The sequence below is a fragment of the Diplotaxodon limnothrissa genome, linkage group LG12 (genome assembly GCF_057381915.1).
Source record: "Diplotaxodon limnothrissa isolate DT_005_m linkage group LG12, D_limnothrissa_male_GT1.1, whole genome shotgun sequence".
NCBI classification, from domain to species: domain Eukaryota; kingdom Metazoa; phylum Chordata; class Actinopteri; order Cichliformes; family Cichlidae; genus Diplotaxodon; species Diplotaxodon limnothrissa.
Window position 1 is genome coordinate 39911288 of NC_140607.1, and position 20454 is coordinate 39931741.

General features: G+C 46.1%; 1 protein-coding gene across 1 annotated transcript; it reads left to right on the forward strand.

The window, feature by feature from the left end:
- The first annotated feature begins 3033 nt into the window (after positions 1-3033).
- On the forward strand, positions 3034-19377 carry LOC146622134 (nucleus accumbens-associated protein 2-like). Its single transcript, XM_085366961.1, has 8 exons — positions 3034-3097; positions 8989-9700; positions 9831-10048; positions 10726-10985; positions 12734-12910; positions 13003-13108; positions 17971-18068; positions 18475-19377. Exons 2-8 carry the CDS (start codon positions 9260-9262, stop codon positions 19101-19103), a joined length of 1929 nt encoding a protein of 642 aa, XP_085223087.1. The 5' UTR covers positions 3034-3097; positions 8989-9259; the 3' UTR covers positions 19104-19377.
- The last annotated feature ends 1077 nt before the right edge of the window (positions 19378-20454 follow it).

Genomic DNA, 20454 nt, shown 5'->3' on the forward strand with positions numbered 1-20454 from the left:
TGACTTCTCAGAGTTCAACTGTAAGTAGTTGTCACCAAGCCACTGTTCAATGGAAGCTAAACATTTAATTAAAGAGGACAGTTTATGGACTTCCATTGGCTTAAAAGAGCAATAGAGCTGAATATCATCAGCATAGAAGTGATAAGACACCTCAGGGAACTGCCTAATTATAAGTCCAAGAGGTAACATGTACAAAAGAAAAAGAATAGGACCCAGAACTGAACCCTGCGGTACCCCAAATGTCAGATCTTTAGAATGTGACATAAACCGATTCGCAAAAACACTAAAAGATCTGTTGGAGAGGTATGACTGAAACCACTTCAAAGCCAGACCGGACTGTCCCGGAGCCTGTTAATCAGGATGGTATGGTCAATGGTGTCAAAGGCAGATGTCAAGTCCAACAAAACCATGACTGAGGATGCTCCGGAGTCAGCTGACATCATAATGTCACTAGAGACTTTAAGTAATGCGGTTTCTGTTGAGTGACTTTTACGGAAACCTGACTGAAATTTGTCATAAATTTCATGTTTTTCTAAAAAAGTGGTAAGTTGATCTGCAACTGCTTTTTCCAGAATTTTCGATGATAATGGAAGCTTAGAGATATTTATATTTATATTTCCCAGTGTTGTGTCATGTTTACTTGTGTTTAGAGTTTTGGCACAATGAGCGAAGTTTTGCAAAATGTGTTCAAGCAACGGGCAAAAACTGTAATGACTAACCTCTTATTGTGGATGGATTATCTCAGTTGTTCTCCTGACTGAAGTTTGGTCCGTTTACAGCATCCTGCCATGTGATTGCATTTGTCCCTAACCATCAGGAACCCTCACGTTAACTTTTATTGAGTGGAAAAAAGTTAGCGTTCATCCTTCAGCTTCACTGTGCTAATGTTATGCTAACATAGCTGTGTAGCTAGCCACCACGCACATGATATAATAATAATAATGGATTGGATTTATATAGCGCTTTTCAAGGCACCCAAAGCGCTTTACAATGCCACTATTCATTCACTCTCACATTCATACACTGGTGGAGGCAGCTACAGTTGTAGCCACAGCTGCCCTGGGGCAGACTGACAGAAGCGAGGCTGCCATATCGCGCCATCGGCCCCTCTGGCCAACACCAGTAGGCAAGTAGGGTAAAGTGTCTTGCCCAAGGACACAACGACCAGGACAGCTAGCCCAACTTCAGTAACCCTACAAACGTCACTGCTGTTTAGTTTCCTGTCTTCATTTATGTTGGAAGTGATAGCAGAGCTGTACGTTTTAATTTTTTCAGAAATCTCTCAGTCAGAACATGCTATATCATGTTTAGGTAACTAGCGAAACTAGTGAGCTAACTTCCGCTAGCTTCCTGCTAACTTCTAACGCCGTTAAATGTAATAAATTCTGTTTTCATGGATGCCTGGATGTTAAACTTAACTGTTACACCTGGTAAAGCAGCAACGCTGATCGTTTTATTAAAGATAAAAGAATTTAGACAGTTTTTAACTCTCAGTGATGCTGCAGTGTTCGTTTGGCTTTGGGACCTGAAGCAGACGGAGTTTAGGACCCAGATTACTCCCAGATTTACGAGCACCTTAGTCCGACAAATACGGCAATAACGACGGCCCGTTTGCATTTTGTACAAAAAAATGTACTTTGTCGTGTATCTGACGGACAAACACCAAACCAGTTCCACATCGCTGAAGTTGCAGCATTTTTACAAACCAATTCTGGTTCATCTGTTTCACTCAACGATCCGCTTTCCCCCTTCTCATTCTCCGTTACCACCATGCTTTTTCGGCCACGTGCGCATGTGCATTTTACCCATATTCTATCGCGATATTTCATTTTTTTATTGATGCCTAACATTGCACCGGTAATACCGTGAACAGTATAATATGGCCCAGCCCTACTAGTGACACATTGGTGTCGGGACACAGTGAGGTTTTAAAGACATGCTGCTTGTGAGCAGAGCTGTTACAGAGCTGGAGACACTGAGAACAAGCAGTTGGAGTTTTTCTAAGAACTGCAGCACAAAGATGAGACCCTCGACCAATGCTGGAGACCACAGAGGTCTGAAGGTGACCCTTTGTAGGGCTGAGGACCAAACAATGTCCTCACAGTGCAGGAAAGTCCTCAGCAGGGCAGATTTCAACCACGATATGTCTACATAAACACAGAAAGACATGAACAAACACACGCACACACACAGAGCTACTGTACGAATCCTTATTTAGCCTTAGCACCCCCTCCTCTTCCTCCTCCCCCTCCCTCACACATTCAGCATCCACCCACCCATTAAACACAGACACCAGCCCTGTCTGTCTCTCTACAGTAGCTGTCTCTCTCTCGTGTTAGAAACTGTAAGTGTTGATGGAAGCTGAGGCTGCAAAACTGCTGCTTTGTGTTTGTGTGTGCTGGTGTGACTATTGCTGTGAGGACCAAGCACGGCTGTTTCACCATCAGAGCGAGGACCCTTTGGCCTCTGTGTGTCACGCTCCTTTAAAGGGCTGTGTGATTGTTCAAACTTTGTTTGGGGGTCAGGATCAGGGGCTGTGGGTGGCTGTACATACAGCAGATGTCCTCACAGAGACAGCGATATAAACGTGTGTGTGTCAGCCTGGCACACAGTCGCAGTATGCACGCTATGTACTCGGCATGCCAACTCAGCCTCAGCACTGCAATGCAGCGCTGTGCATTTGGCCAAGTCATGCCACACACACACACACACACGCACACACACACTGACACACACACACACATGTGCAGTGATGTGTGTGTGTGTGTGTGACAGCCTACATGTGTGTTTTTAGCGAGTTTTCATGAGTAATGTTCAACCTTGCAGTGTGTTCTATGTAATGCATGCTCGCCCGCCCCTCTCTCTCTCGTCCTCTGCAGGGCAGTTAGCCGCATTAGCTCCCTCGCTGTCCTCAGATGACTCCTCCTCCTCCTCGGCTGTCTGCTGTGTCTCTGCCTCCCCCTCCTCCCTCCCCCCCTCCTGTGACACACCAGACGATGCGTTGACTGAGCGCAGGAGAAGAAGAAAACCTCTCCCAGCCAGCCGTCCTGCCTGCTGCATGGAGGAGAAGCAGAGGAGGAAGAGGAGCAGAGAGGAGGTAAGGAGGTGTCTCACTGTCTGACATCCGTCCTCCACTGGCTGTCTCTCTGCTGTCTGTCTGTCCCGGCACTCTGAAACTGTCTGTTTAACCTGTCTGTCTGTCGCGCTGTCAAACTCTGTTCCTCACTCTGAGCTGTCTGTCTGTCTGCTGCTCCGTAAACAACAAAAACACTGAGCTCAACTCTGAGAACCACTCACCTGGAATCAGCTGTAGCAGACTGTCCCGAACTCTGCCGGACTACAGTGGACTGTGCAGGACTCGGCTGGGTGGTAACAGACTGTCCTGAGCTCCTGTCCACTGGGGACGATTCTGCTGGACTGCAGGTGACTGTCCTGAACTGTAGAGGACTATAGAGGACCCTGCAGGGTTGTAGTGAGCCGTAGAGTGCCTGGCTGGACTTCAGCACAATATTCTGAACTGTAGTGGTCTGCAGAGGACTTGGTTGACTTTAGCAGAGTATAGAGGAGTCTGCTGGATTGTAGATGACTGTAGTGGACATTAGTGGACTGTACTGGACCCTGCTGGGTTGTAGTGGGGTGCGGTGGACTTGGTTGGACGGTAGGGGACTCTGTTGGACTTTGGTAGACTGTCCTAAAATGTAGTGGACTATAACAGACTGTGTGGGATTCTGATAGACTACAGGAGAACTTCCTTGACGATGGATTGCAGAGGACTCTTCTGGACTTTAGCAGACTATACTGAACTGAAGTGGTCTGTAAAGGACTTGGTTGGACTGTAGTTGACTCTCATGCACCATAGGGACCAGTTCTGGACTACAGTGGACTGTGCTGGATTCTACATGACTATAGTGGACCATAGTGGGCTGTACAAGGATCTGCTGGACTGTAGCACTGCAGAGGGCTCTGTTGGACTTGAGCAGACTATGCTGGGCTGTTTGAACTGTAGTGGAGTTTGCTGGACTTTAGCTGAGTATGTTGGACTATACTGGACCACAGGTCTGGGTCTGGGTCCATGTCTCTGGCCATTATTTATTTATAGTGAGTTCATGGATGATTATGTCAAAACTGCACTCAGAGTTCTGCTCCCTGAGTTTAGTCTTTCAGGCAAAATCATGCAGGAGAAGCTTTGAAAGCCCCTCATTGGACACAGACTTTAGCTTTCTTGTCTTTAAGAACGCAAACGTCATCGTGTTATCACATGAAAATAAAACCCTCCGAAACACAAGGTGTCACTGTGAGGCTGTCCCAGCACTGACACGCATTCAGCTTTACATCTCTGCAGCAGCGTGGAACTTTCTGTGGAGATGATATTAGACACAACACATATGCTTTTACATTTCATCATGTTTAGCCTGGAGGACAGCAGACACTTTGAACTGGAACATAAAGAACATCAGCTTTTCTCTCACTAAAGGACAAACACTGCTTCAGGATTAGGGATGGGTATTGATGAGATTTTCACGATTCCGATTCCATTTTCGATTCTGTTTAACGATTCGATTCTTTATCGATTCTTTTGAAAAAAGGAGAACACTAAGGTCGATTAGCTTAGAGCTTTGTTTTATATCTTCTCTTTGAACAAGGTAGAAATTTAGGAGTAACATGGCCTTACAAACCCAACAGTGAGATCTTAAGAGATCCAGCCTACGGCTCTTCAATGGGGTGTCACAGGGTCCCCGGGGAAAACATTGTAAATGTAAAATAATAAAATAAATATTCTTCTGTAGCAATAACAAAGTATACCATAAATTATTCTGTAGCAATTACACAAGAATATCCAGTAATGTCCCTGCCTACAATTAAACACATTCACTTACTGAAAATCATCTGCTGTGGCAAACGGGTGCAAGCCTTTGACCACAAACTTAGTCTCTGCTCGGTGACGTTCGTCTATCCTGGCCTGAAAGGAGACGCTACCGGTAGCCTGCAGCGAGAACTGCCAGCATCTGAGCCAGACTCTGTCTCTCTCATCATGGTCACTAAATGCACAGTAATGGCAGATAAGGCAGATCGTGCTAACATAATATGCACTGTTAGCTGATTATTTACCTGCCGCATTAACGGGAGAGGACGTACAAACGTTACCGCTGCTGCTGGGTTGAGATTCACGAGGCGAGCGGAATTAAAAACACGACATTCATTTAAGGTCATCGTGTGTTTTGTGAGCAAATGCTTTTGCATATTCGTAGTGTTTCCTCCCTTAAATGAAATATCTACTTTGCAAGTATTGCAAGTTGCCCTGTTGTCATCGGTTCTCATAAAGTATAACCAAACTTTTGAGCGTTTGAGCCGCTTAGGCGCCGTGTTTCCTGCCAGGTAAATGACGCTCCGCAACGTGGTGACGTCATTCGGGGCGACTGGAATCGATAAGGGAATCGTTTGCAAAAATGGCAAACACTTCCAAGGAATTGAAACAGTGGGAACCGGTTCTCAACAAGAACCGGGTTTCGATACCCATCCCTATTCAGGATCTTCAATTCAGTTGATATAGAGCCAGTTCATAATAACAGTCGGCTCAAGGTGACGTCTCAAAGCTACACTTCAGAGTAACAAGTTACATTGTTTCTCTGTATTCCCAACGTTTTTGGAAAGCTGAGAAACAAAAACAATTTAGAACAAACTTTAAATTAATAAGTTCGTTAAATGATCTCTGACTTGACCAAAGTCTGGTTAGTGGCAGAAGCGAATGAGTGTTTTTACCATTTAGCCTAAAACATTACACCAAAGGAAACACGTGAGGAAACTGATGCTGAACACATCTGATTGTGCACATTTCATTCATGCACTAAACAAATGTTCCCATCTTTTTGTTAAAATCGGTACAATTTTAAAGGTTTCATACAGGGTGTCATCTGCATATACACACACCATCCATTCTTTATGTAACAACAGTGGATCTGGTACTGATCCCTGTGGAACACCGGAACAAAACACCTTCAGCTGAAAGTCAGCTGCAGTTTGAATGAAACACTTTCCATGTAAATATAGTTTCTTACTGACAGCTTGAGTCACAGCGGTCCCTCGTTTATTGCAGGAGTTACGTTCTAAAAATAACCCGCAATAGGTGAAGTAGCAGCTTTATGTTTTACAATGATTATAGATGTTTTAAGGCTGTAAAACCCCTCACTACACACTTTCACACATTTCTCTCTTGTTTAAACACAAAGTTCAGACCTTTGTAGAAAAATAAGTTGAGTATTATAGAATGAAACCGAAGATCAAACCCTGTTTTCAGGTCCAGAACACGGGAGTAGAGCAGCTGTCAGAGAATTCAACATCAATGGATCAATGGTACGGAAGTAGAGGAAGCAAGAAGAATGAGTTGAGTAAAGTTTGACTGTTTTGTTTCGCTTAATGTGCCTTATAGTCCGAAAAATACGGTAACTTCTAACTTCCTTTAGCATTAAGCAGAAGTCCAACTTTCTGTGCGACGGTTAGCATCTTCCTCTGCCTTTGGGTGCTACCACAGGAGCCTCTGACGGTGCAAAATGTTTCATCGACATTGTTGTGTTTGCTGGGGAGAAAACTTACAAACATACAGCACAGCAATTCAGAGTCACACTGCTAGTGATCAAAGATTTATGTAAATTTGACAAGCTGAACGCGTGCTGTACTGTACAGGAGACACAGCATGGAGGAGATTGACAGTGGTCTGCAGCCAATCAGGATGCAGAACACAATGCGCTGTAAGAAAAACAAAACAAAATAAAAAATAAAAAGCAAAGTTGCACAAAAAAAATCTGGTAAACAGCGAGGCCGCAAAAGGCGAACCGCGTTATAGCGAGGGACCAGTGTACTTCATGGTTAATAAATACAACCTCTGGCAGCTCATACATGGCCATCAGAGCAGAGAAGCAAGGATTTCCTTTTCACCGACTCGTTCGTCTAATGGCTTTGTTGTTGAATTTATTTCCAAATTAAATGTTTTCCAACTAATGAAGAGATATGAGACAAGTTCAGGCAACAAACAAGAAAAGAGAAGAAAACAGGGAGTAACAAATGCTTGAACTGCAAAGCTGTTTCATTAGTTCAGATTCATTCAGAATAGCAGAAGTGTGATTTTGGAAGTAATCCCAAAGGACGTCCCGTCTGTAGATGCAAAGTCATATAAAGTTTGAACAAAGATGCAACTTTTCAAACAGCGCGTCCCTTCTCTCAGCCCACCTGCCGTAGCTTTGCCCACACGTTGGCATCACTTTACTGTAAATGCAGCGTTTCTGATTCGTGCTCAAAGCTGACTGAAGGTAAACCCTTAAATCGCTACACTGTTCACTACAGTGACTGATTTTAAAACAACCAGAATTTCCAAACTAAAGGCAAAACAGGAAAAATAAAACCCTCCGTGGCTTCACAGCTGCCACTGACATGACCTGATCACGTTTGTCAGTAATGATACGTCATCCTCTCTGAATCGTTTGGTTCAGAAACAACGGCCCTGTGATGGAGACGCGCTCAGCACACCATTCGCGCTGTGGCTCCTCCTCCCGGCGTGCCGAGGTGCCTCACCTCAAATATTTCTGACCGAACCCTCTTGTGAGACACTCACTGTCTTTCCACAGACGCCAGCCGAAGCGGTCGCGATGCCCCTCGTCCGTCAGGCCGACCCGGCTCGATGACTCACCCGTGAATGCATTTCCTTACAAAGCCTCCATGTTTGTGAGACTTTAGCTCAGTGTGTTAGACACTGATGCGTCAGACTGAACGCTGCCTCCTGATCACATGACTCTCAGCAAACACCTCTGTCTGCACGTCACCTGTTTATTTACCCACACCTCCACGTCACAGACAAACAGCTTTGAGCGTGACCTAGAGATCCAACCACTCAACAGAAAGTGTGCAAAAACCTTCACTTTCTTCTGATTGATCAACTTCCGGAAGCTTGGCGAGGGGCAGCTTCGAGATCTTCGACTGTGTAAAAGCGAAGAAGTAACCTCGTCACTCGGCAGCCGTCATAAGTGCATCTTATTTTGAAATGATAACTAAATGCAGCTTCATTGAAAAGGTCGCGAGACAAAGAATCATCAGTCATAACTAAAAACACTGAATTCCCCAGAAACCAACCATAGCGTGGCTTTCTGAGATGATGTCACTTTGGCGTTTGTCACTCTCTGATCACCTGATGACGCCACAGTGACATCATAATACAAAAACTGTATTTTCAAGCTTCAGCGTCAGCATTTGAGCCACCGCCATGTTGTTTTTTCAATCCAGAGGTGACCACATCTGGGTGACGGAGCAGAGTGGTCAGTGATGATACCGGCAACATCCAATCAAAATCCTCAAATTTCTCTAAACTGAAGCTCCGCCTTCTTAGTAAAGGTGAAGAGCTCAATTTTTAGCCATATTTAATTTGAATATTGAACACTTTGACATTTACTATACAAAATAAAAAGATAAGTTCTTTACACTGAAGTCAAAGACTCTTCGAGCAGACACCTCGGCTCCTCTCTGCAAACATTATTTAAAAGTCTGACCACTCGTTTTGGGTCTAAATCTTACCTGAGCGATAATAAAGCTTCATGAACTTGGACTAGAACCTGTGGTCAGTTCGACTTTTTCTCTCTGCACTCAGACTTACAATGAAAACAAAACTGAAAGGAATATTTATCTCCAACGTGTTTTTTAAACAGACTCGATGAAACGGCTGTTCGATCCTTTAATGGGTTTAAATAAAGTTATCTCAGGTTTGAATGGGTGCACCTGATGTTTCTGACGCCCTGTGTTTGAGCGCGCTCAGTGTTTTTGTTTGTTGGACTCTAGAGGCGCGCCGCAGGAGACGTTCGGCTGTCTGCAGCAGGTTGGAGGTTTTCCTGTTGCCCTGTTGGCGAGCAGGCGTGGGTTAAACGTGTCCTCGGTTTGTTCTGTGGGCACGTGAGACGCCGTGAGGGTTTGACCTCTCCTCCTTTTGTCTCCCTTTCTACATTTCAGCTGTTTCTCTGGACCGAGCTGATCTGCATCTTAATGATTGACCACCTCCTTCTCAACCTGAACCCCCCGCCTCCTTGCTGACCTTTGACCTCACTGTTTGTTCTGCACCAGCATTATGGACCTCAGACTTTTTGGAGGAACTTTCTGCAGCATCCCCGACACCTAAACGCCCCGCTGTCTGCATCCGTCAGCCCAGCTCTGGCTCATCAGGACCGTCATCAAACCGCCGTCCACTTCCCGTTGCGACCTCAGCGAGCCGACGGCCACCACCATGTCGGAGGGGCTGCTACAGGTGGAGATCCCCGACTTCGGCAGCAGCGTGTTGGGCAGCCTGAACGAGCAGCGGCTGCTGGGTCACTACTGCGACGTCTCCATCCTGGTGCAGGGTCAGGCCTTCAAGGCGCACCGGGCTGTCCTCGCTGCCTCCTCGCTCTACTTCAGAGACCTGTTCAGCTCTGCGGCCGACTCCTCCTCTTCCTCTGACTCCTCCTCCCAGGCGGTGTTCGAGCTCCCGTCCTCAGTGACGCCGATGTGTTTCCAGCAGATTCTGTCCTTCTGCTACACGGGGCGCCTCAGCATGGCGGCCAGCGAGCAGCTGGTGCTCATGTACACCGCCGGGTACCTGCAGATCCAGAACATTGTGGAGCGCGGTATGGAGCTGATGATGATGAAGGCTTCCTCTGCCTCCTCACCGCTCTGCTGTGACTCACAGGTGGGTCTAAACAGAGGTTAGTGGGAGACAGCAGCATCTAGTGGACATCAGGAGAACTGCAGCTGCCACAGGAGACTGTTTATGTGTTTTTCTTCTCTTTGTAACTGTATTTAAACGTTTGTGTTTACAGACAACCTCAGCAGACGAGCTCGGGGGCTTTGACACTCAGACGGCCCAGCAGCAGCAGCAGCACGGCGCCCCCCAGCTGCAGGAAGTGAGTCCAGACCAGCCGGCGTTGAGCCCCGAGGAGCTGCTGCTCGCCGTCAGCAGGATCAAACAGGAGCGAGCTGACACGCCTCCTGCAGAGGAGGCCGGAGGAGCAGCAGGAACAGGAGGAGAGGAGACCAGGTGAGGAAATGGCTCAGAAATGTTTTCTCAGTGTTGGAAAGATTATTCCAAACCGAGTCAGAGATGTCTGCCCAGTCCAGACGCAGAGGGTGGAGGACCGCCCACCTGTTCAGTAACCAGACGGAAAGAACAAATGATGCTTTATGTGTGTGTCATACATGATGTATTTATCTCGTATCACACGCTTATTTAACGTCTGCATGGATGACTGCAGGAAATCTTCAGGGAGAATTCCCACACGTGCTCTCCAGGCCTCTCTCACCTCGGATGGGACGACTTCCTGCGCTGCTGAACTGAGCTGTGGATCCAACACTTCACTGTAATGGAAGCAATGGGGGAGACAGTGTGGCACAAACACACCCACTTCATTCAGGAGATGACAGGGGGGAGGGTCTACTTTGTGAATGATGAGCCGATGACCAATGAGGGTGCAGGGTCACAAAGTGGATAGATCCATCTTTTATATTGTCAGGTTTTTGCCTGACTAACTCTACGTATGAAGTTTGATATTGTGTATGAGGCGACCTGGATTAAATATACCTTTGTACCTGTGACTGATCCCTGAGATTTGAATCCCAGATAAATGGATCCCACCCTCAGCTGTGTACCCGGGACCAGTGCTTGGACCTTGATGAAGGTTTGTGATGTCATTCTTCTCCTGCTGGTTCTCTCCTCAGAGTGGACATTGCAGCAGAGCTCCAGTCCTCCAGGAGCACGGCTTTGTGTTACCTGAGTGCAGGTGGAGGGCTGGTTCCGGGTCTGCAGTCCTACCTGCTGGCAGGCGGGGGTCGCTCCAGTCCAGGAGGATCCAGTCTCCCCACAGACTCTCCCCCATCCCACCCACCCACCGAGGAAGAGCTGGAGGAAGATTACTACAGCAACGCTGTACACCCCGGACTCTATCAGCACATCTACGGACACCCCGGAAACCCCTACAGTGAGTATTTATCCACCACCCAAATCAATATCAATTATACATCACAAAATAACAAGAACAGCTCCTCACGGTGCTTTATATTGTAAGGTAAGCAGCCTATAATAATGCAGAGAAACCCCAACAATCACATGACCCCCTATGAGTTGGTGACAGACTGGGATAGGCTCCAGCCCTGCGCCACCCTGAGAGAAATAAGAGGAAGAGAATGGATGGATGCAGTAAAACGTTGGAGTTCAGTTTAATACCTCATGTAAAACAAAAAGGCAGTAATTGATAACAGAAGTCACACGGCCACTTCCTTTGAAAGATATGCAAAACATTTTCTTTTTTATTCAAATAGCATCCTGTAAACAGGGGCTCCGGTTACCCAGTTCTCCTGTTTCCAAGGATATGTTTGCTGCCCTGAACTGATTCAAGCACGTCTGTAGTTCATTTTTGGTCACTGACCATTTCAAAGTGATTAGAGAGAACCCCCCCTACAAAAGCATTTGAGCCAGCCACGCTGAGGAGAAATGACACATGCTAAATAAGTTGTTGTCTTGAGTTAGCAGGGCCTACGCTACCTTCTGCACCGGCTACAGGGGCCTGGCTAGCTACGGGTGTTTCAAGGATGCCGGAGTCTCCAATTCAGTGATCCTGGCCTCCAGAGCTCCAGACAGGCTGCATTTATTACAAGTATCATTATGGCTAAAGGAGGCTGAGGAGTAACTGAACAAAGTGCAGGAGGAACGGGTGAAGAGGCCATGCTAGCGAGTCAGCTACAAGCTAAGCTAAGCTAGCAAATCCTTAAAGACAAAGTGAGTGAGGGGCCGAGCAGCGAAGACACACAGGACACAGGAGAAATGTCTCCAAAGTGGGATTTTTCTTATTTTATCCTCTAAAAAGTTTAAAAAGACAAAGTTCAAAATAGAATTAATGGGCCCGTAAAAGAGGTCAGCTAAATATAACTCTACTCAAAAAGCGACGTACAGAAACGTAACTACCCAAACAAAGGAGACACAACTTAACTCACAAACTGACCTAAACACAAACACACAGCAGGGTAACCTTTACGGGGTTTGGCCAAACCGTTTACACACAACAGGGGAAACAGAACAAACACCAATACTAACTAGACACAAAACAGCATTAAACCTAAAACAGTCGTGTTGCTGACAAGCACATGGGTGGTCCCGCTGGTCACACCGTTTACCCAGACAGGAAACACCTCCCCAAACCAGGTAACTCAAAGAAACAAAAACATAATTAACATAAAAGAATATATTTAGAAACCCCACACAGTGCTAATATGTGCACTTTATAATATCACTGTTAGGTTTAAGTTTAGAAATGAATGAATAATATGACTGAAATACATGTTTACCTGCAAACCAGACTAATGAGGTGAGTGTGTGGACTGATTTCAGCCATCACACAGTCACTGACACTGTAAGGATGATGTGTGTGTGAATATGTGAAGATTACACTATGAAGTAAGACGTTAGAGGGGGTTAAGGTTTTGGGTCCTTTTGTCCTAACAGGACGATTACCATGGTGACGATGTAAACGTCATCCTGTGGGTTCTCTGCCTTTTTGCTCGTTTTCTATGTTTTTAATGTCACTTCATTGACTCCCCAACAGGACTTGTTAACCTTCAGCTCATACAGGCCCCACTGATGTCACATATTAACTCAAACAGGTGAGTTTTGGTCATTTTACTTCCTGGGATTCCTGACACTCGCTCCCCTCCCTGTTTCTCATTGGTTCAGTCCAAGAGAAGATGGAGATGCTCCCCCTCCCATTGGCTAATGAGCGTCGGCCCTGCGTGCTGGTTGGTCGGGACAACATGGCACTTCCCGCCAGTCTGATCAGTCAGATTGGGTATCGGTGCCACCCGTCACTCTACACCGAGGGAGACCCAGGAGAGAAGGTGGAGCTGGTGGCAGGTAGGACAACAGAACACCTGTCCAACTGTATCTCAGACACCTGTAACCCAGCGTCATGTGACACACGCTCCCCTCTGTGTTTGTGTGTTCAGGTTCAGGTGTGTTCATGACCCGAGGTCAGCTGATGAACTGTCACCTGTGTGCTGGAGTCAAACATAAGGTGCTGCTCAGGAGGCTGCTAGCAACCTTCTTTGACAGGTGAGCTCTTACCTGGGTGAGTCACATGGATGCAGCAGCTTAGTTTACAGAAAACATAAAGGTTGTGGTGCCGTGTGGCTGGTTTAACTAAACCAGGATTAGGAACTAAAGGTAAGTTTGTTGAATCCAGGTATTTGATTTTCCTGTTAAAGTTTAAAGAATCAAACATTTATTTTTTTCTGTTTTTAGGTACCTTACATATCTGATGAAAGTTTTAAAAGTATTGCTACAAACATGAGATTACTTTGAGTTTCATGAGTTGCTGGTGTTTCCTCAGCACAGATGGACAGAAGTGTTTATGAAATCATTGATGAGCTGATGCTACGCGGGGATTTCCTGATGTTTTACTTTATGCATCAAGCAAAAATCAAATTCTATGCAACAGTCTCTGACTGGAAGAAATGTGTTTAACATTTAAACTTGGGCTGGGCGATATGGCCTAAAATTCATATCGCGATCAGTGTTGGTCAAGTTACTTGAAAAAAGTAATCAGTAACTAATTACTGATTACTTCCCCGAAAAAGTAATCCCATTATTTTACTGATTACTTATTTTCAAAAGTAATTAATTACTTAGTTACTTTTTAAAAACACGATTTACAACCTGAAGAGGTGATAAAGCGATAGATCTTTCAGCCCAATTCTACTTTTTCTACATAATCCATCATACAAAATGTAATCAAATGGAAAAGTCTCTTTTTAAAACTTGTTTTATTAGTTTTAATCTTTTAACTTTATGCATCAAGCAAAAATTTAATTATCTGCAACATTCTCTGACTGGAAGAAATTTAACATTTAAACCTTTTTTCTGCACATTCCAGCACATAAAATAAAATATTTTGTGTGTTTACACTCAGTCTTTCAAATAGATGCAAGTAAAACACAGCAGAAAATAAAGTCAAAGACTCAGCGGTCCTGTTGCTCTATTTTCACCTGTAAAGCAGGAGTGGGGCAGGCGGAGGTTTACCCTGGTGCAGGTGTGCCGCGGTCAGTGGAAGAATCCGCGAGTTTCTCTGTGAATTTCCCATTACGTCGTAGCTACTCAGTGCTTGTTGGAAGTTTAGGGGTTTTTTCGCTGTAAAAAGAAGTTTTCTTCCCACGCACAGCGGACACTAATGTTTTTGTCACTTTTTATGGAATCAAACTCAAAGTAAGGTCAGTACTTCCACGCTTTAAACGCTGCACGCTCATACTCTCTCTGCACTCGATATATGATCCATTGTTGATCTGCACACAGCTGTCGTCACGAACGTCGCACTCGCTTACGTCACTGTCGTGAGACATTCTCGCAAAAAATCACGGTTTTAGTAACGCAGTAACGCAGCGTTCCTACGGGAAAGTAACGGTAATCTAATTACCGCTTTTGCGATAGTAATCCCTTACTTTACTCGTTACTTGAAAAAAGTAATCAGATTACAGTAACGCGTTACTGCCCATCTCTGATCGCGATATAACTTGAAGCACATGCAGTAACGATATATATCACGATATATTCTTTTCTTCTGTATAACGCATTTTCCACACTATAAGGACTTAAAATCCTTTAATTTTCTTAAAAATAGAGAGTGTGCCTTATGTATGAATTCTGGTTGTGCTTACTGACCTCTAACCGATTTGGGCAGAAATCTGTTAAAAATGTTTTAGTACAACTTTGGTAAGCAGCACTGTTTGATGGATGTCAGAGCATTACGCTGCCGTAGTGAGGAGCTTCACGTAGTAATCTGGGTCCAAAACTCCGTCCTCTTCAGGTCCCAAAGTCAAACGAACACTGAGAGTTAAAAACTGTCTGAATTCTTTCATCTTTAATTAAATCATCAGCGTTGCTGCTTTACCAGGTGTAACAATTAATTTTAACATCCATGAAAACAGAATTTATTAAATTTAACGGAGTTAGAAGTTAGCAGGAAGTTAGCTCGCTAGTTTCCACCTAAACATTTCATACCATGTTCTGACTGAGAGATTTTTGAAACTAATTCAAACGTACAGCTCTGCTACCACTTCCAACATAAATGAAGACAGAAAACTAAACAGCAGTGGCGTTTGTAGGGTTACTGAAGTTGGACTACCTGGTATATGATGTTGTGCTACGTGATTGCTAGCGACACAGCTATGTTAGCATAACATTAGCACAGTGAAGCTGGAGGGTGAACTTTTTTCCACTCGATAAAAGTTAACGTGAGGGATTCTGGTGGTCAGGGACAAATGCAATCGCATAGCAGGATGCTGTACACGGGCCAAACTTCAGTCAGGAGAACAACTGAGATTATTCATCCACAATACGAGGTTAGTTATTAATATACTGCAACAACATGGGAACAGAGCAGCTGTGAGAGAATTCAACATTAATGAATCAATGTTACAGAAGTGGAGGAAGCGCAGTTTTTGGCTTTCCCCATATTTCAAAAGTGCTTCATCTCTTTGCTGTGACTGTCGGCATAATTTGCAGATGATAATGGTTGTAGCCGCTGCAATGCTTTCGACCAAAACAGGCGCAGCTTGATGACATCACCAACATGCGCTATCGCGATAGAGCGGTATAGTCAAAATCTCTATCGTTGGCCAAATTTATATCGTTTCTATCGTATATCGTTTCTATTGCCCACCCCTAATTTAAACCCATGTTGTGCATATTCCAGCATATAAAATAAAATCATGTTCAGTGTCAGGTTGTTTTCTGAACACCATGCTGCCAGCTTCAGGACTTCCTCTCTGTAGGCTGCCTCGTCTCCCTTTGAGATGAGTCCGTGGTGTCATCAGCAAACTTGATGATGAGATTGTTGTTGTGGGTCGAACTGCAGTCGTGGGTGTAGAGAGAATACAGGAGGGGGCTCAGCACACAGCCCTGTGGGGAGCCGGTGCTCAGTGTGCGAGTGGAGGAGAGATGGGGGTGGAGCCTCACAGTCTGGGGCCGGTTTGTGAGAAAGTCCTTTATCCAGGCACATGTGGGGGGAGGGAGGCCAAGAGTGACCAGTTTGATGATGAGGATGAAGGCTGGATGAAGGCTGAGCTGTAGTCCACAAAGAGCAGTCGGATGTAGCTCTGCCGCTGTTCCAGGTGACTCAGCACAGCATGGAGGGCGATGGCGATGGCGTCTTCTGTGGATCTGTTCGTGCAGTATGCAAACTGGTGGGGGTCAGATTCTGGGGGGAGGTAGTCCTGGATGTGCTGAAGGACTAGTCTCTCAAAGCATTACATGATCACCAGCGTGAGGGCCACAGGGCGGTAATCGTTCAGGCTGGTGATGGGAGACTTCTTCGGCACTGGGATGATTGTGGCTGATTTTAGACAGGATGGGATGGCTGCTTGATCCAGTGAGAGGTTGAAGAGTCTGGTGAAGATGAGGGTGAGCTGGTGGCCACACGCTCTTAGCACCTTCCCAGGTACTCCGCCTGGACCGATCGCCTTCCTGGGGTTCACTGCTAGGAGCACACGTCTGACATCGTGCTCTGTTACAGTGAGTGGAGCGGTGCAGGAAGGTGAGGATGAGGATGGGAGCAGGGCTGAGGCAGATGAGCGCTGCTGTTGTGGTGTTTCATAGCGGGCGAAGAAGCTGTTTACTTCCTCTGCCAGCTGCACACTCAGGTTTTCTGCTTTCACATCCTCTGTGGTTGATGATGTCTTGTGCCACACCTCCCGTGTGTTGGTGCTGGACAGCTGGGACTTGCAGCTTCCTTTATGGTCTGTCTTAGCTTTTTTGATTCCCCTTTTCAGGTCAGCTCGAGCAGCCATGTACAGAGCTCTGTCACCTGACCTGAAGGCGGCGTCACAGTTTTTGAGGAGTGATCGGACCTCGCTGGTCATCCAGGGTTTTTGGATTGTATAATCCAGTTTTGAGTTCCCTCCCCAGACGCCTTAACGCCCACTCACATCCTGGGCCATCTGACCTCAGGAATTCGCATGATAAGGTGGGGCCAGGTTTCACAATGAACACACCCGAAACTCTGGCTGATTGGGACCCACGCCCAGTTTCACACCTTGGCTCAGGCAATTAGAGGATCATCAGGGGGTCCTTTTGTCCCTCTGTGGGGGGAAACTCCCACTAGGTTTATATCTGGGACTCTCCACCATTTGACCTTAGAACTGAAGAAGCTTCTCGGATGAGAGGTGAAACGTCTTCAAGCAACTTAAAGAAGTCCAGACGCTTTTCTTTGCAAGCTCCTTTGACTACGATGACCTGGATGACTGAGAACCTTCACAGACATATGGTCCAGTCCAGGGCCTGGCACTGTGTCTGGGGGGGGGGGGGCGTAGGCTGGGGAGAGCAGGAGAGAGAGGTGGTCCGACTGGCCGAGGTGGGGGAGGGGCATGGCTCTATATGCATGCTTGATGTTGGAGTAAATATGATCTAGTGTTCTCTCCCCTGGTGGGACATTTGACGTCCTGACAAACCTTTGGGAGTCACCTGTAATTATGTTCGATGTTTAAGAACTTCCCCCCCATGAGCCCTGAGGCCCACAGTAATGTTAGAGCGCACCTGCTGATGTTTCATTGACATACAAATGCCTTTGAAAGGCGTTTTTACGCCGACGTCGTTAATGACCATGTGAACTGATGGATGACCCGTGTGTCACGCGTGGATGAATGTCTGGATTTGTCCTGATGTGTGTCGATGTGAAACCTGATGGTCAGAAACTCACGTTTATCAATCAGTCATATTTATGTGCCTCTAAAACGCTTATCGACCCAGACGCTGTGACATCATCAGACACCATGTGGCCCGGGGCTGTATGAGATCTTCCAGAAGCTTCTGACAGTCGGCAGCAGCTGCTTTACATAACAGCTCAGTCACACGTCTCGGAGTGGGAGGGGGAGGGGAACCTACAGCTGGTATAGGTGCTGATTGGGTTGTTATGGTTTCCATAGAAACACGCTGGCCAATAGCTGCGGGACAGGGATCCGCTCCTCCACCAATGATCCGAGCCGGAAGCCCCTGGACAACCGAGTGTTAAACACTGTCAAACGTAAGACACACACAGACGCGCCGGTTCAGCTATCTTAGTGAGGACCTTCATTGACATAATGGTTTCCCTAGCCCCTTACCCTAACCATTAAAAATGAATGCCTAACCCTAACTGTTACCCTAAACCTAAACATAACCTAATTGTAACCCTGACACTAAAACCACAGTTTGAGCTTCAAAAATGCCTTTAAATTTGGGAGGACCGGTGTGTGTCCTCGATGTTTGTGTTCTCTGACTGTTGGTTCTCACAAGTATAGTAGAATGCAGATTTCGGTCCTCACAAAGATAGCTAGACAGGAACACATGGACACTCACACACACACACACACACTGTGAGTCATGATTTCTGCCTTTTATTGTATTTTAAAAAGTATTGAGATTCTCCCCCCCCCCTCCCTCCTCCTCAGTGTACTGTCAGAACTTTGCTCCTAACTTTAAGGAGAGCGAGATGAACGTCATTGCAGCCGACATGTGCACCAACGCCCGCAGAGTCCGCAAACGTTGGCTCCCAAAGATCCAGTCTCTCCTCCCCGAGGGCCTCCCCACCTCTGCAACCTCCCACCCCCGTAAGGGTAAGAAAGGAGGAGCAGGTGGAGGAGGTGGGAGTCAGGGGGCAGAGTCGGTGGCACAGTCCAGTGGAAGCCCCTTTGAGCTGGACCTGCGGCAGCTCAGCGCATCCTACCTCGGCCTGGAGGCCCCGCTGTATGCTGAGCGGCGCGAGAGGGAGGCAGCAGGGGAGAGGGAGAAGGAGGCCCCAGCCACCCTCCTGCCTCACCTGCAGTTTGCTGGGTCCCGTGGAGGAGGAGGGGCCAGCGGGGGGCAAGTGGAGGAGGGAATGATGGGAGGTGAGGCGGAGGGGGACGGGAGGCTACAGACTGAACAACCGCCAGACCTCCCCCTCTCCCTATCCTCCTCCTCCTCTTCCTCCTCATCCTCCTCACACCCTTCCCCCCAGCCTGCGGAGCCCGCCCCTCCTCACAGGGCATTGGCTGACACAGATGAGCGAGGGGTGGAGCCTCTGGAAGACAGCCAATAAGCTTTCTAATGCATCTGCCTACCTTTATGTAAATAACACAATAGCTACCTGTCCCCCCACCCGTCTGTCTGTCTGTCCTCTCGTCCGTCTACCTGTGTGTTCCCCTACCTCACTACCTGTCCACCTGTCTACCTCTCTGCCCCGTCTGTCTGACTACCTGTCTGTCTGCTCGGCTCTGCTGCATGCTAACAGCCTCCTGCAGTCCAGCACACAGGCCCATAGCAACAGGACTGATGATGATGATGATGATGATGACGATGATGATTATACTCACTCTGATAACAACAATAAAGCTTCTTGATAATCAGATCTGCTGTTTCTGTTTGATTTGTGCACCAAACAAAGTTTCCAGAAGTTCAGAGGGAACCGATATGCTAACACTACAAAGAGCTGCTAAAACAATACGCTAGAAGAGTAAAAAGACACGTTTATACACAACACATGCTGAAATAGTACAGATGTATTTGAAAACTACAGAAAATAGTTAAAGACTACAAAAATCAATAAAGTACCACAAAGTAATGTTAAAAAAGAACCAAAGCACAAGAAATATTAATACTACTGTAAAATGCCAAAAGATTACAAATGTACAGAAAATACTTAAATAATTAAAATACTCTAAAGAAATGTAAAAAAAAAGATAAAAGATGACCAAAATACTAAATGACTAGGAGATTCAAAAATGCTATATATGTAAAAAAAAAAATTGTGTATGTTTCTGTTCTGTGTCCTGTGTTCTGTTTGTTTGTTTGTATATGTGTTTTTCTTGCTGCTGTTACAACCAAATTTCCCCTTGTGGGACAGTTAAAGGATTATTCTGTTCTATTCTATTTAAAATAGTAATAATCTACAAGACATGCTAAAACACTGAAAACAAATCCTAGAAGAAAACATGCTAATAAACAACAAAAAGCTAAAAGACGAAAAATATATGTTAAATATGTGCTGGGGCGATCGTGGCTGAAGAGCTAGCGGTTCGTCTTGTAATCGGAAGGTTGCCGGTTTGAGCCCCGGCTCGGACAGTCTCGGTCGTTGTGTCCTTGGGCAAGACACTTCACCCGTTGCCTACTGGTGGTGGTCAGAGGGCCCGGTGGCGCCAGTGTCCGGCAGCCTCGCCTCTGTCAGTGCGCCCCAGGGTGGCTGTGGCTACAACGTAGCTGCCATCACCAGTGTGTGGATGGTGCTTTGGGGTCCTTAGGGACTAAGCAAAGCGCTATACAGATACAGGCCATTTACCATTTAAAATACTGTAAAGAAATATGATTAAACTATACAGAAAAAATATAAAGAAAGACTATAAAAAATAAAATAAAAAAACAAAAAATGGGGCTGACATTAGAAAAGGCCAAAT